We start from the raw sequence: 16,213 nt of genomic DNA, 5'->3' as shown, positions 1-16,213 counted from the left end.
CCCTGAGTTCAGGTACAGGACCCAATTTCTGAAACATACCCCGCTCACCATCCACCGACAATTCTGAGATAACAATCCGCATGTTATTCTTGTTAGCGCTTGTAGGACCGGATTTAAAATAGCATGACAAAAATATCATACACATTAAAGTCAAATAGTATCATCAACGTAGCAACATTTGCTAGTAAGATGATGCTATCTCATCGTAGCAAAAGAGAAGCACCACCTACCGTTCTTTATGCAACTTCAAATTCAACTTCAGTTGGAAGTTACCCATCTCCGTCTGTGATTCTCATCTTGCATGTTTTTTGCATATTGCATTTGTAGTTTTTTTTTTTTTATTGACTACTTCATAGTTTATGAACCTAAAAGAAATTACTCTTGGCAGCATTCTTGGGCTGAGCAGTTTTTTGTTTTTTTTAATCTTGTTGATTTGATTGGCTGTGCTACAGTTCACGCACACATACGTACGGAGTGTGGTAAGAATGAATGAATGAATGAATTTAATTAATGGTGCACACTTTTTATATATTATGTGTGTTAAATTTTAGATTTGTGGTAAAATATCAAGTCTTTTCAAGTAAACAGGTTCAAGTCCCAAGTCTTAGAACAATTTTTCAAGTCAAGTCTAAAGTCATAAAATTAATTACTCGAGTCCAAGTCATGTCACTCGAGTCCACACCTCTGAAGAGAAGGAAGACAGGATAAAACATGCTGTGGACAAGTGTGTTTCAGTGCAGAGAGGTCTATTAACACATGTTGAGTGAGAAAGGTGACTGAAAAGGAAATACTCAATGCATCATGGGAGGCCCCCAGCAGCCCACACCTATTGCAGCATAATTAAGAGAGGATTCAGGGTCACCTGGTCCAGCTCTAACTATATGCTTTAGCAAAAAGGAAAGTTTTAAGCCTAATCTTGAAAGTAGAGATAGTGTCTGTCTCCTGAATCGAGAGCGAAGTGCTCTAATAGGGTGATATGGTACTACAAGGTCATTAAGATAAGATGGGGCCTGATTATTTAAGACCTTGTATGTGAGGAGCAGGATTTTGAATTCAATTCTGAATTTAACAGGAAGCCAAAACAGGAGAAATATGCTCTCTCTTTCTAGTCCCTGTCAGTACTCTTGCTACAGCATTTTGGATTAACTGGAAGCTTTTCAGGGAGTTTTTAGGACATCTTGATAATAATGAATTACAGTAGTCCAGCCTGGAAGTAATAAATGCATGAACTAGTTTTTCAGCGTCACTCTGAGACAGGATATTTCTAACTTTAGAGATGTTGCGCAAATGGAAGAAAGCAGTCTTACATATTTGTTTAATATGTGCGTTGAAGGACATGTCCTGGTCAAAAATGACTCCAAGGTTCCTCACAGCGTTACTGGAGGCCAAGGTAATGCCATCCAGAGTAAGAATCTGGTTAGATACCATATTTCTAAGATTTTCAGGGCCGAGTACAATAACCTCAGTTTGATCTGAATTAAGAAGCAGAAAGTTAGCGGCCATCCAGGTCTTTATGTCTTTAAGACATTCCTTACAGTGTAGTTAGAATTCATTTTGCTTTAGAATTAATTTACGTATACAATCAAATAATACGGTCTTCTAAAATAAGTGCACACTTTTAGTTTACACTGTTATGTGTATCATTTCATCTTTCTTTGTTTTCTGAGTTACCAGCTGCTCCCAGTCCCTTGGTTGATGACCTAAGAGGTGGAAAAGGGGCAGAGCAAGCCTATATGGAGACCTGCAAATTGGGTCATACAACAACTGTCGATCATCCCGGGAAATGGAATTTCTTATGTTGGTTTCAGTTAGGGGTTTGTGTCTAGCCTTTTTGTCTTTGTGGGCTGATCAGACACTGTTTAAGTTTCCCCTTGATCTCATTTAGGTGGGTCAGTTTGTTTGTTGCCAGCTTTTGACAAGGGTTCTGTTACTTTGACCTATTTTATGGGCCCAGAATTTCGATTTTTTTGTATAATTTAGTTTGTTTTTTGGGTTAAATAAAAAACTTTTTATAGACTTTAATCTGTGTCTAACTTTCCTTTACTGCTTGGTCCATCACAGTGGCATTATTATCAGTTTGACCTTCACACCAGTTTTTTGAGCTTAATTTCAAATCATTATATGATACTTTGTATACACTGACAGAACACACCACACTTTCAAGAATCACATTCTTTAATATATTTTCAACCAATAAATGAGTAACGTGACTTAAGACCTTAGTGGATGTAAACTAAATGTTAATAGATTAAATGAATGATCTCAAAACTTTTTGAGCTATCATGTCTACATGTGCAGACAGAATGACAGGCGTGCACACATGCAAACGTTACCAAAAACATAAGCTCCTGGATGGAGGTAATTAGTTGGTGCACACTGTGCCATATAGCAGCAGCTGAAGAACCAGCCACCAGAGAGTTAACATCAAACTTACCTTTGACATACAATGCATAATAATTTACCATTTTTATTTTTTTAATCTCCTGACAACACTTGAGAGAAAATATTCAAAGCGAACAAAAACTACATACAAAAGAAGCATTATTATAGGATTAGGGTTCAGGGTTGTTCAGGGTTACACCACAGAGTTAGAGATTGAAGAGTCAGTCTGTGAGGCACAGGGTAGAGCACCGGATTGGTAGCAATGTTGCATGTCTCAAAGAAGGAAAACAACACTGCTGCAACAATCAACATTTTTTCCCATACTGAAATATTTCCCAACAGTTAGTAATGTTTGAAGCTTTATCATAATTAGTGTTTCGCATAACAAGCCTTTATCTGAGCTGCCTATAAAATTAACAAGAAACCCAGAACACAGCATTGCACAACCTGAAAGGACAAGCAACAGCAGGTACAACCGTATCATAATATATTTTTAATATATTTAAGCTAACTTAAAATAAGTATAATTTACTGTTGACAGGGGCTTTTGTTTGATACAAGCCCCAACTAAATCATGTGTTCATTAGAGGTGCTGCTGTGGGAAAATGGCAGAACACTGACCTAGACATAATAAGTTTTTCTTGGAAAGAGCCTGAAGGAAAACAGTCATAAAGACACTTGTACATTTTAGTTGCATTGGCCCAGCAATTATCTGTACAAATCCAACTGGCATGTGTCACAGGTCAGCTTCAGTTTGAAATGTGACTTTGTAGAGTTGCACCATATCTGGTTGACCCCGGAGTGGCATTGTTTGCAGCGATTTCAGCAGCGGTCTAAAATCAAAGCAAAGCAACATGCTCTCTCAGGTGGACTATAGTGGCACTGCACTGCCATGGAAGCAGAGGACTGCACAGCAGTTTTTCATTTAAATGTATTTAATCTATTGTATAACTTTTTAAAATCAATATATTTATCAGTTATATATTGTTTTATTATTCTATAGCTAATAAGTGATACTAAAATGTATGTTCTGGTGACTTACAACATTTTATGTGCTCTGTTGAATACTTGTGTTTAGCCAATGTTTCTGCTGTTATCTGTTACAGACACCCGCAATTTATCCTTTAGCACAGGTCCTGTAATGCAGCGGTCCCAACCTTTTTTGCGCCACGGACCAGTTTATGTCCGATTGTATTTTGACGGACCGACCTTTAAGGTGTCGCGGATAAATACAACAATATAAAACCAGTATAAAACCAAAAAAAAAGAAAGAAGATTTTTTCATAACACATGGGAAAAGACCCAGGGAAACTGAGTTAATGATAAAAACGATTAAAAGAACCCGCTAAAAACCCATAAAAACCATGAATTTCACACCCAAGCCTCAACTCTCGCTGCCCGGTACCAAACGACCGGTCCGTGGCCCGGGGGTTGGGGACCGCTGCTGTGACGCATGCAGTACTCTTACTTCTAATTCCATGAGAGTAAACCCAAACTTCATTTTTTTTGTAAACCTAAACATATAGATCTGGTCCCTAAACCCACTGGATAGTAAACCTAACACATGAAAACCAAACCAAGCCTCAAGTCCAACAGGATACGACCCCACGTGCTTTATTATACATTAGATTGTAACAGTTTTTACACACATCAGATCCAACTTTGTAATAACCATCCACATTTAAAAACTGATCCTAAATATTGTAACTTTACTCATTATTTCACTGTCTGTTGAGGGTAAGAGAAAAATAATTAAAGTTTAATGAATAATTTTTCAAATTCAAACACACACACACACACACACACACACACACACACACACACACACACACATTTTCTTTTGGATTCTTCATCAAAACTGATTGTAGAGGCTAAGCCTACGCTTGAAGCCACTGAGGTGGTCGTTAACGGGGGTGATGCGATGTCACTGGTATGTATGAATTAATTAAACAGTCCAATAACTCCAGCAGTACTTATCTTGTCCTTTTTGGTCTTTATTCCAATATCATCTTAACATAACAGCGCAGCGGTCACAAACTGTTTACCTTCGTACAATTAACGACACACCTGACGCCGATTACGTGCGTTTACCTTAAATACCTTTACATGAACAAACCATACCAAAATAGAAAAGGGTGACCTCTAGCGGCCACATAAGGTATTAACCCAAAAATGGCTCCTACACTGATGTTTTTTTGTTGTTTTTCTTGCTCATCTGGCCGAAGGACCTGCAAGTTTATGGCATGTCGAGACATCCATCTGTCCGTCTGCAGTTAACTAGAACTGGTAAATGTCCAACAGTGTTGGTCTGAATTTAATTAAACTTACACACTCACTTAATGGGCCTGCGTCAGTAGTATCACATCCACTGATTTTCAAAAGGAGTTAACACACTGATTATGGGCGATGTAAAAATGGTTTACAATAAAATGTGTCAAGTTAATACTCCTCGGTGTGAAGGGTTGTCTTGTATGGACTATGGAGGGTGCTTTGGGTAATTCTTCATTTTCCTTTCCTGTGACACCCCTCCCTGCCTCTCTCTAATTCCTCCCTCACATGTTTGGCTCATTGTGTGAGACAAGGACTAAAACCAGCCTTTCACTCGCTTCATTGAATCAACACACACACACACACAGGTACACTGAAATAAAAGCCGCCACCATACAGACTGGGCAGAAAAATAGACTCCACTTTCAGTGCTGCGATTTATGCCAATAATAACACCAAGATAATAAAGGGTAATTTTAAGTTCAGTAAAACCTCTGAATGTGCAGTATTATATGGTAAATTTTCCAATCTGACACACAATAAATAAATACATTTGTCATTGTTTGGAAACATTTATTCAGCTATTTATTTACAGTGACATTAGATGCAAAGAAAATGAAAACATCTTTCTTTATACAGTTCTTTATACAGTTTATACACTTACCACACAAACAGAGAAGGAACCACAAAGACAAAGATAAATAAGAAGTAAAAACATGGAACACTAGATACAACAAATTTCATCATTTTCTTTGAAAAGTTTTAGGTTGTGTTGAAAACAGGAGCCGTGAAGATAAACTCATGGGACAAAATAAGGAATAGAAATTTGAGAAGAAGATTCACACATGAGCTCAGAGCTCCTCTGGTTTTTCTGTTTTCCTCCTCTGGGACAAAACAACAACGAGAACTGACAGCAACAGGCTCGGTAGGCTAGTTTTTGCTATTTGGTCTATTTGTACTGTAAGAAAGTAACAAAACCACATTTTTAACATTTTTAACTACTAAATGTTAACAGCAATATTTCACATTTCTCCTAAATTCTATAATGTTCAGCTCTTTAACCTCAGTCATTAGACCCAATGTTGTTGTATAAAACTTCATTAAACAGAACTTTGAGGCAGGAAATCTGTTAACAGATTAGCATCCTTGCACTTAAACCTGCTAGTGGCCATGGTAATGTAATATAAGACTGGGCTGTTGCTGGTCATAAAAATCAATCGAAAAGCAGGAGAAGCAGGGTTTCTAGGAAATGTAGTACTATTTTGGAGAACTCTATTAACCAGACAGAGTACCAGAATAGCAACGTTAACTGCTACATAATTATACTAAAGAAGACAATTGGGATTAACCTGAAGACAGGTTTTGACTACATAAGCCAGTGTAAGCTTAATGATAAAATGGTCAATAAATAACAAAGAGTAGAAGACTTTTGCCTTGAAGCTCAGTTAAAATCTTAGATGATGCAGTCTTGTTAGTCCTCCAGCTTTATGGAAGCATGTTAAACTGTGTTGTGGCTCTTTAATTTATACTTTGTGAGCCATTCAGAGGAAGTGTGCAGTTGAATATGCATAATATGCATATGTTTGTAAGCATCTCTATAGGATGCAGTCATACAATGACATTTCGAAGTTATGTTACAAAAGGAACTACGTGTAATACTGAAATATGGTTAAAAATGCATTAAGTTATATAACTCTACAGGCATCTGGTTTATTATTGAAACAAACGCCCTGCTATCCACATGATGCTGTATACATGTGTAAGTAACTATGTGAGCGTCTTTAGCGGATGGGGGCCTTCAGAGCAGCATCCACTTCCTCCTCGGGCAGCAGTGTATGCCACTGGGCCACAGGACGCCTAGGATTGGCCAGCATGTCTGACCAGTGGCGCAGCCCGACGCCTGAGGCGCCGTAGCCAATCCAGCACTTGCCGATGGGATCGTTGCTGCCCAGCTTGTCATAGTCGTATACGGTGATCAGCACCTGAAGTTTCTGTTTGAGGAGACAGATGAGGCTCACCTTTTATATTTTTAGAATCACCTTTAGCAAGAGTTACTTAAATTCAATTTTAACCCATTCTTCAACAATCTTGCTTCAAGTCACTGAAGCTTGAGGGCTTTTGTTTGTGTACAGCTCTCTTAAAGTCCTACCACAGCATTTCAATCAGGTTGATACTGACTGGTCAGTGCAACACCTTCATTTTTTTTTTTTTTTACAGCCATCCTGTTGTAGATTTGGATCATTGTCTTGTCGTGTCCCATCTGGAATACTTTGGTAGTACTTTCACATTTATAATTCAACCTCTTAACACCTAGTGTAAGCATCATCATCATCAGTGAGCCATCCCGCCCCCCCAAAAATACTTTTTAAGCAACAAATTGTAAAAATGCTCCATGTTGCAATTATGATACAAATTAAAACTATATGAAATAATATTTGTAAATTATTTTTTTTTCTTTTTAATTCTCAGACGGTTCAATAAACACAATTTTTTTTAAAGGGTTGATCCATGTAGTGACTGGTCTTCTTAGAAGGCTATATCAAACTAATTCATTTGAATTTTAAACCTATATTATTCCAGTGTTTTCTCTGCTCAGTCTCTTGTAAAACTATATAGCATACCGGGCATTAGTGAACTTTTCAAATAATACAACATATTAAAACTGTGGCATGAGTATCATTAGAGGAAGTTGGGGCAAAAGTAAAGGAAAATCTCTGCAAGAAGCACAAGATGAAATCACACAATCTATACGAGCTAGGTAAAAATGTTGCCTTTATTCTTGTGAGTTTCAAGAGCCAATCGAGAGGCAAACATGGGGGCACATTTTCCAGATGTTTGTGTTTCTTCTCATTCAAACACAGTGCTGGAATTTTCAGTCTAAAACTGGCACAGCAGTATTTCTAACAGCCTCTGTTTCAGGCCTCCTTAAATAAAATAGTGCATAAGCTGAATGCAACTACAGGAAAAAAGTTTCACAATTTAAGCCCTGTCCATTGATGCCACTCTCTGGTCTAAATATGACATGGTCAAACTGTGATGCATACAAACCTGGATCTGGGAGAATGGGATCTCAAAGCTGAAGCTCTCATTGAAGTAAGGATTCAGTGTGTTTTGCTTGACTGACGTCTTCTTCTTTTTGATTCGTTTGCCATTGTGTTGAAGAACTACCTTAACGAAGGGATCTGAGAGAGAGAGACATGACATCAGAGTAACAAGTTAGCAGAGCTCTCCAGAGTCTTTAGAACAAGCACAAGTACGAGTATGTGTGTTCACCTGACAGTCCTCCAACATCCATCTTCTTTAGATTCTTGGCTTCCATAATGTTAACCGTTAACTTTCCGGCAGTGGGGACATAACGAAGGGAAATACAGATATCACCGAGTTTCTCTTGCTGTCAGGAACAAAAAATAAACAGAGGGATTTGGTTATCTTGCCCAAAACCAGTATGTACCATTAGATTTATCATATTTCCAGGAGATGGAAAAACACCTTTACCTCCTCTTTTTCTCCTCCAACCAGATCCCGCCATTCATGTATTGGCTGTCCGAGGTCTATAGAGTTCATGGGGATCTTGATTTCACCGATGACATCATGTTTACCAAAACGGTCAAAGTCAAAAACTTGCAGCACCAAAGTCTGACCGCCCAGTTCACTGTAGGGTATCTGAAGAAGAAAATAATTAACAATGTTGAGTGATGAGGTGGTGCTCAGTGATTTAAAAATGCATCATATAATATTATCAGTGTGATTCAAACCTTAAAGGTGAAGGTCTCATTAAACACAGGGCAGAGGTTCTTGCGCTGGACTTTGGTTTCAAATTTCTTTTTCTTGTCTGGCAACATGTAGACTTTGACGTAGGGGTCTGAGGTGCCGCCCATGTCCATGGCTGGGAGATCCTGAGCCTGGAGGATGCCAACTATCAGCTGCAAGAGGAGGGAGAAAACAGATGTTAGATGAAGGTCATAAAATCCTTCTTTTATTGGGTTAAATATGTGTGTACCTGATTATCAGTGAAGTTATAATCCAGTGTGTACTCAAGTTTGCCAAAGAACTCTTTCTCCTCCTCCTCCTTCCCTTCCTCTCCTTCCTGGAAGACACACAAATTGGATAGAAGTTAACACACCATGCCTTAGGTTCACAAAAAAGTACCATGATTCTGCAAAATGTCTAAAATATGGAAAAGAAAATGAACAAGGAAGGCTTAAATATAAATATTTAAATATAATATTCTGGTTTGGAGTCTGTGTGAAAATATAACCCTTTGATGAAATAATCTATATTCTCCAGTGCCCACAAGCAAAGTATTGGCAGTTCTGACTGTCAACTCCTTTTGTGTTTACCCTAGTGTACTGTGGCTGTTGTGTGCAGGTTAAGCAGTGATTTCGGCCATCACTAGTCTCAACCTGGATAAAGGCCAAACAGCTGCGAACAGTTAATCAGTGATTACAATCAGATAGAAAACCCAGAGCTGCAGCTAACTCCATCTGTTGACATGCAGAGGGTGGAGGATGTATGCAGCCATGGCTCTTTCTTGATTCACAATAATAATAATAATAATACCTAATAACACCCTCATTTCCTAATTTTAAATTTGATCAACAGCCAGCAGCTGATAGCTTAGCCACAAAATTGTAAAAAAAAAAAAAAAAAAAAAAGAGGAAAAAAGCATCTACATTCTGTTACCATTTAGGATAAATGAGGCTAGCCTTGGGCCTTAGGCTTCCCTTTCTTTCTGTTCCTAATAGCTGCTAAGCTAGCATAAAAAGCTGTGCAAATCTGTGATAATATGTGGCAGTTAGGGTGAATTTTGCATAGCCTGTAGAGATCTGTATCCCTCCATTGATACGCTTCCTCAGACAATCACTGACCCACCACCAAATTCGTCATGCTGAATAATGTTACAGGCATCAAAATGCTCTCCAAAGCTTCTGCAGACCATCTGTGGGGCATTAGACATCAGTGGTGGACCTGCCAGTTCTGGTCTTCTATTGCAAATAGAAATCAGGTTCACAGTGCCAGACGATAAACAGAGGGCCCACTAGAGGCCCTGAGGTCCTGGAGGGGTTATATATTATATGTAGCCTCATGCTACCAGTGGTAACACTGACTGTAGCCAAATGCAAAGCTAATAAAAGATAAGGGGTAAAAATCCTCCATGTGTAAAAACATTCCTGTTTGGGGGGGTGTCTCAATGTTGCCCCTCTACGGCACAACCCACAGTAAGGGAATTTTAGACCAAACTAAGCAGAGTTACCAAGTAGTGCAGGTTTTCTTCTTTTTGAAGAAAAGAAATTCATCTTTTCTCACCTTTTTCTCCTCTCCCTCCTCTCCCTCCTTGTCCTTCTTCCTGCGTCCTCGTCCTCCCTTCCTCTCGCGGGCCTTCTTGGGCTTTTTGCCCTTGTTGATGCACTTCTTGTAGATGCAGAATCCCAGGCAGCCAACAAGAGCAAGGACCACAACCACAATGGCACCCACAGCCCACATGGGCACTGGAGAAAGGAGTGAGAGGAAGGGGAAAGGTAGATTAGTGCTGCATAAAAAGAAAACAGTGATCACACTACACAGGTCCAAAAGTTAAACCCTTTTAAAGTGTTAATGTTAATGTTTCATCTAACATAATCAGGTCACAATATCCAACAGGCTTAGTGGCTCTCAGCCCTCTGACTGGTTTAAATCAAATTATTAGCACTCTTACCATGAGCATTTATCGAAAAGCGCTACTGTTTCTAAGAAATGGTCGCAAGCTATACTGTAGATGAGTAAATAAACTTAAAGACTGACTCTATAAAATACTTGCTTTTAGGGTCAACATTTTATCAGTTGCCTTTTTTCATATATTTGCTGTTCTGCCCAGGATGAGTTGGAATAAACTTAAGAACGTGACTCTGTGTGCGACAAACACAGCAGCATGAGATGTGAGATGAACTTACTCTTGAGTTTATGATCTTGGAGAGCAGGACAGAATGGTCACACGGAGAAGAAATGAGAGAAGACCGAATGGAGAAAATGAATGACAGGATGATGAAATGAAAGAGACCCTGATCTGGTTTCTGAATTTTCAGAATTTTCATCTAACATTTTCCTTAAGTTTACACTATGAAAGTTTGTGATTTTTTTCTTTTCACCTAACATAGATTAAACTGTAACATTATGTTTAGATAGTCGTGTGCTCACTTGGCAGATGTGTAAGCTCATTAAAGAACTTGTTCTTCATGCTGTTAAACTGGTGGTGGGAGACGGGTGGTGGAGGGGGTCGCCGCTCCTTCTCCTCCTCCTCGGCTGCCCGGGGGAGCCGCACTCCAGCCATGTTGACCAGTCGCATTGTTGCTCTGTAAAAAAAAAAGAAAAAGAAAGAAAAGCAGGCAAACAATAAATAACACCATCCAAGCTAATCGTAAAGACAGCTTGACGGAGACAGCAGCGTGACGATAGGATTGCAAATCGGCAGATTTAGGAGACAGAAAACCAGAAGCGATGCTGTTTTTATGTTCAGTCACAGTCAGTCCTTCGCTTTGTGTGTTTATACACCACTACTGCGTGTCATTAAATTGCATTTTCTCTCTCCCATAGTGCATTTGTCTATGTATGCATTTATTTTTTCTCCTTCCCCTCATGCCCCTCTCTGAATCTGGTTCTGCTCGAGATCTCTTCCTGTTATGCAGGAGTTTTTCCTTTCCACTGTCATCAAGCGCTTGCTCTCTGGTTTTCATTTTCCTTTTTATATTGTAAAGCCTTATGATGTGCTTTGAGATGGCTTTTGCTGTGGATCAGCATTCACATATAAAAATATAAAAGCATATGAAAATTAAATTCATTGTTAAAAATTAAATTAGAGTTTCCCTGCAACAGATTGGTGACCTGTCCAGGGTGTACCCTGCCTCAGAATGGTGCACAGCAGAGGTAGGTTTGTGCCACTTTGGATGCAGTGAATTAATGTTAATTTATATTTATATGGTTGATAAAATGGTTGTGATCAGGCAGCCACACGTGTCCAGCAATGGTAGGCAGCTTTTGGGAAGAGTATTACAAATTGGTTGTGGGGAAGTTAAGACCTCTACTAAGTTTAGTCTTTAGATTAATTGGATTTTTTAATTTTACCTACACGATGCAACAGAATTTGCAGCTACAAAGTGCAGTAAAGTAATAGCTCTTCTCACTGTTTCACTCTGATTTAAATGTGCCCTCATTTCATTCTCTGTCCTTTTTGACCTTTGACCTGGCTGTAATCCCTTTAATCCTCTCTCCCTCACCTCATTCTCATGCTCAAAGTGTGTGCTTAGTCTAAAGCATTGTTTTTTATCAGGTAAGTGAAATATTTGTGTGTAAGTGTCACTGTAACTTCATCACTTTTACATAGACTGCTGTTGTGTAGTTTAATCTGTGTTATGTTTGATTAGGTATTCACATATTTCATACATTGTGTTCAAACTATATAACAAGTAATTTTATCTGTATGTAGCAGGAAACTGAATTACCCCAGTAAAATCAGGTGCTTTTAGAATTCCACTTAAATAAAAAACCCACATGTACAAGATTAATAGAACAATCAGCATATTCTAGACTACATATGAAACAGTTTAAGGAGACAGTTTTTGAATGATATTTAATTTCATTATTTAGAGAGATTTTTTTTTTTTAAGTGGCCCCTTTGTGGCCCTACAATTTGTAGTGAAACTTAAAAAGGTAAAAGTTGTGCCTTCCTGCTTCACCCAAGACATTTCAAATCATGCAGCTTTTCCTCTGAAGGCAAACAGTTGATGTTTCTAGTTTGTTTTGCACTTTTCACAGTTTGCGCATGTTTACAGCAAAGTTAAGAGAACCCACTGTGCAAACTGGCAGTGACCACAGCAATTTGTTAGCAACCAAATCAATCAAATGAAGGTTTTTAACCAGGAAGCTCCAGAACCAGTTACCTACCAGCTGGAGACTACACATTTTTCCCTAGCAGCCAGGCATTAACAGCTAAGAGGACTAAGTCTAAATGAGTAAGGTCTGATTTATTGTCTCAAAGACATTTTTCCAGGTTTTCTCAAATCCAAAACTTCACTTAATACAACCTGATGTTAAAGGCGTACTTTAATTTGGAGCTTTTGGCTAACAAGTTGTTATTTTGTGAACATCTCTGTTTCTCAGTCAGAAACTCTGCTCGTTCCTGATTCTTGGTAAAACAAAAAAGAAAAAAAAATGGGGGGAGAACCAAATTGCTCTGGTTAACGACTTCACTCACCGATAGCTAATAACAAATACATTTTTAACACTAACACACTTCTAGTCCATTTGAAAGTGGCTACATTGTATCACTTTCTACAATGTAGCAACCTAATACAAATACATATTACTCATCCTACTTATGTAGCTGAGCAGATAAATAAGCTACATCATAGCAGACCACAAGGTTAGTGACTTTTAAACACACACACACACACACACACACACACACACACACACACACAGGCCCCTCCCACGCTAGACATCCCTCTGTCGCTGCACAGCACTGTAACAAGATTAATTGTCAAAGGTAATCCAAAAATCTCAGGCTTAACCAAATTAAGGACAGTTTGCCTCTCTGGGGTTCCTCCCCTTTCTCCGCCCACACTGTCACCACTTCTCCTTCACTCCTTCACTCCTCCTCCCTCTGTTGTCTCCATCTGTCTGTGATTAGTCCTGATTTAGATACATGTCTCCCTGCTGATATGCACTACTGCACACGGAGAGGCTCATACGCAACATATTTCAATAATGAGATCTGGTTTAGCTGGCAAGCTTTGTTACAGTGACCCTTATAGCCCCCTGATTGTATAAGCAGAGGATTAGAGAGGGAGACTGAAGTGTGTTTGTGTGTCTGTGTGCATGCAGATACATAGAATAATTCACTGTATGTGTATTTTGAATGGATTTGCACTTTGAAAGCATTTATAAGTTGTCCCGTTGTCACACACACCGCACATTGCTGTTAACACTAAACTGCATCAAAAAGAGGTTAAAACATATTTACACACAAAAATATAAAAAACATGTGAGTCAAAATAAAATACAATTAAATTATTTCAATTGCAAATAAATTAATGCTTCATTTTATTTTTTACAGGATGGGATCATCAGCATATAACATATTAGTTTAAATCAAATAAATGTGTCAGTAGGTATAAGCCTCAGATGGTATAGTGAGGATCCTGGATAATAGCAAACATCATATTATGTATCATATTACTGTTTATGCCACAGGAAGGTGTGTTAAATAACGACATGTTTGGAGGGATTTAGAACACCCCAAAACCTTTGGATGATAATTGCACATGTTTTCTGGGTCACAGCAGCTTTAAACTGGGCTCCACCCAAAGTCAGAATCCTGGTCAGTAATGTGTGCGTCTGTCCAGAATTTAAAGCTTGGAGAAACACAGTCCACCCAAATCATACGTCAGAAGACTGAAATTCAGTTGAAAGATTATTAATGTGAAGCAACTCTTGAAGAGAAGGGATGCCCCACACACAATAGTAGCAACGGTTTTGGAATAACGATTTCTTTTTCCTGTTTTGTTAAGAAAACCCGTGTTACAAACAAAGAAACCTGAATCTCAGAGTTTGTCAAACATGACAATAACCAGTAAAGTGTGTTAATATTCTGCATCAGCCTCACATTCTCATGTTCTTTATTTGCAGTGTTGTATAACTGAGTAAAATGACCCTGATGTGACTGATACTGTATAAATGGTATTCATAGTAAGAGTACTTGTTTTAGCATAGAATAAACTGGAAAAGAGACAATTCCAGCTGACACAAAATGCAGCAGACATGTGAATCAGCACTTTGTTCTTCATTTTATGCACTAATTTGTTCCTATGATTAAAAACTCAAAACTCTAAAATGTTTTCACATTACTGTAAAATCTGCCCTTTGAGAAAGTGCTGCCAAGAAGAAGACAGCTTAGAAAGGTGTTCAGTGTATACAGATTATTAGCCATGATGTAATAATCAGATTTGTGCTATGGTTAAAGAGTAAATCATGCATTCCATTCAGCACATCAACCTTTCATATAGGATTTGCTATTTAAGCTGCATTAGTCTTCTTAAAGTTGCTCTGTATCTGCAAGCCACTTTGCTACCCATCTCCATCTCACCTTGATAATGAGGTAATATTTTGTATCTGGGTTGTTCATATTATCACGTCCTGGATACAAAAAAACCCAAAAGGCTAAAAATGCACTTTGTAAAACATCAAAGATGCACTTTTCTGTAGTTTATCTTCAGAACACCATCATTTCACCTCATTCGATCTGGAAACGCGTTGGATACTCTGGTGACCTTGGTGACCTATGGTAACAGGCACTGTTGGAGGAACTACAGATTGTGGATATTCCTTGCCAGTACATTGTCTTTCATAAAGGAGCACAAGGTGACTTGCAGCTGGGGCTCGACTGCTGCTTTTAATAACAGCTCTGTGAATGGCATTTATTGCCTGCTGGCTGGTTCATCATTTTATTTACAAGGAAACATCTCAAAAGCTATTTTTGAAATGTTGCACCTCAGAGTTTACAGAGCTGATGTATACAAGCTTCAGTGAGCCATCAGATCATCCAACATGCCTCCACCAAATACTTGGCTTGATTAATCAAATAGACTTATTGATGTCTAAACCTCACTTCTTCCTGTTAGTAGATGGAAAATGAACCAACAAAAAAAGCAAGGTTCACCTCTAATACAGCAGCACATAGCTGCCAACCATGACAAAACAGATCCTTTTTGTGGAATAGATTAGCTTATCAAAACAAAGTTACTAGAAAAAGTCATCTGCACTTACAGTAGCCCTGACAGGAAAGAAGCAAACCTTTAACCTCCATAACAAACAGAGATGTTACAGGTGAATACAGCAGGTGACTTCACGTGATCACAGACACTAGAAATAGAGGTGGATTCCTTTAATCCACTTAGACTAATCTTTACCACCTTAGGAATCCTACACTATGTATCATCAAATGTATTTCCCAAGAAAGAACTTTCTCACTGCACAAAAACAATCGATACTCAATAACTGAAGGGTGCAAATTAACGTCTACACTGTTATATCTTAAGAAATTTACAGCATGACTGTAATATGCTTATAAATACACAGATGTGTACAAAAGCAGGGAGGTATTAACTGTAAATAAGACCTGAAATAAGACACTAATAGATACAAAGCTTGATACTTTATATCTACGGTATAGACAATATTAATGTGAACAGTTTGATTAAATGTATATTTTATATGCATTATATACCTAAAATAAACATGATACAGTGAAAATAAAAGAGGAAAAGCATAACTCACATGATTTAACCTCAGTCCGTCTTGTGTCTTTTTCTATTATTACTTTTTGCATCCAAATGTTCTCCACCATAAATCCTCCACCACTGATTAAAGAGAAGCTGTTGTGCACGACTCTCTCGCTCTCTCTCCCTCTCTCTCTCCCTCAGCCCTTCTGCACTAATCCTTGCAGTATCTCTCACTGCCAGCTACTAACTAATCACCTAGTTTAGTTCTGTTTTTTCAGCGGTAATCTGCATTTCATTGCTAAGATCATTCA

The 16,213-nt window shown here is 38.4% G+C and overlaps 1 protein-coding gene across 2 annotated transcripts; it reads right to left on the bottom strand.

The window, feature by feature from the left end:
- Positions 1-5,217: 5,217 nt before the first annotated feature.
- On the bottom strand, positions 5,218-16,049 carry syt5a (synaptotagmin Va). Of its 2 annotated transcripts, XM_039611429.1 has the most exons (10): positions 15,958-16,049; positions 10,825-10,979; positions 10,581-10,595; positions 9,958-10,139; positions 8,651-8,737; positions 8,406-8,573; positions 8,146-8,313; positions 7,924-8,041; positions 7,699-7,832; positions 5,218-6,641 (listed from the first exon to the last, which is right to left on the bottom strand). In XM_039611429.1, exons 2-10 carry the CDS (start codon positions 10,970-10,972, stop codon positions 6,432-6,434), a joined length of 1,230 nt encoding a protein of 409 aa, XP_039467363.1. In that variant the 5' UTR covers positions 10,973-10,979; positions 15,958-16,049; the 3' UTR covers positions 5,218-6,431. The 2 variants fall into 2 exon arrangements, with proteins under 2 accessions (XP_039467363.1, XP_039467364.1); XM_039611430.1 differs by lacking the exon at positions 10,581-10,595.
- Between the last annotated feature and the right edge of the window lie 164 nt (positions 16,050-16,213).

The sequence above is a fragment of the Oreochromis aureus genome, linkage group 4 (genome assembly GCF_013358895.1).
Source record: "Oreochromis aureus strain Israel breed Guangdong linkage group 4, ZZ_aureus, whole genome shotgun sequence".
NCBI classification, from domain to species: domain Eukaryota; kingdom Metazoa; phylum Chordata; class Actinopteri; order Cichliformes; family Cichlidae; genus Oreochromis; species Oreochromis aureus.
This window is presented reverse-complemented; position numbering and strand designations above follow the sequence as displayed.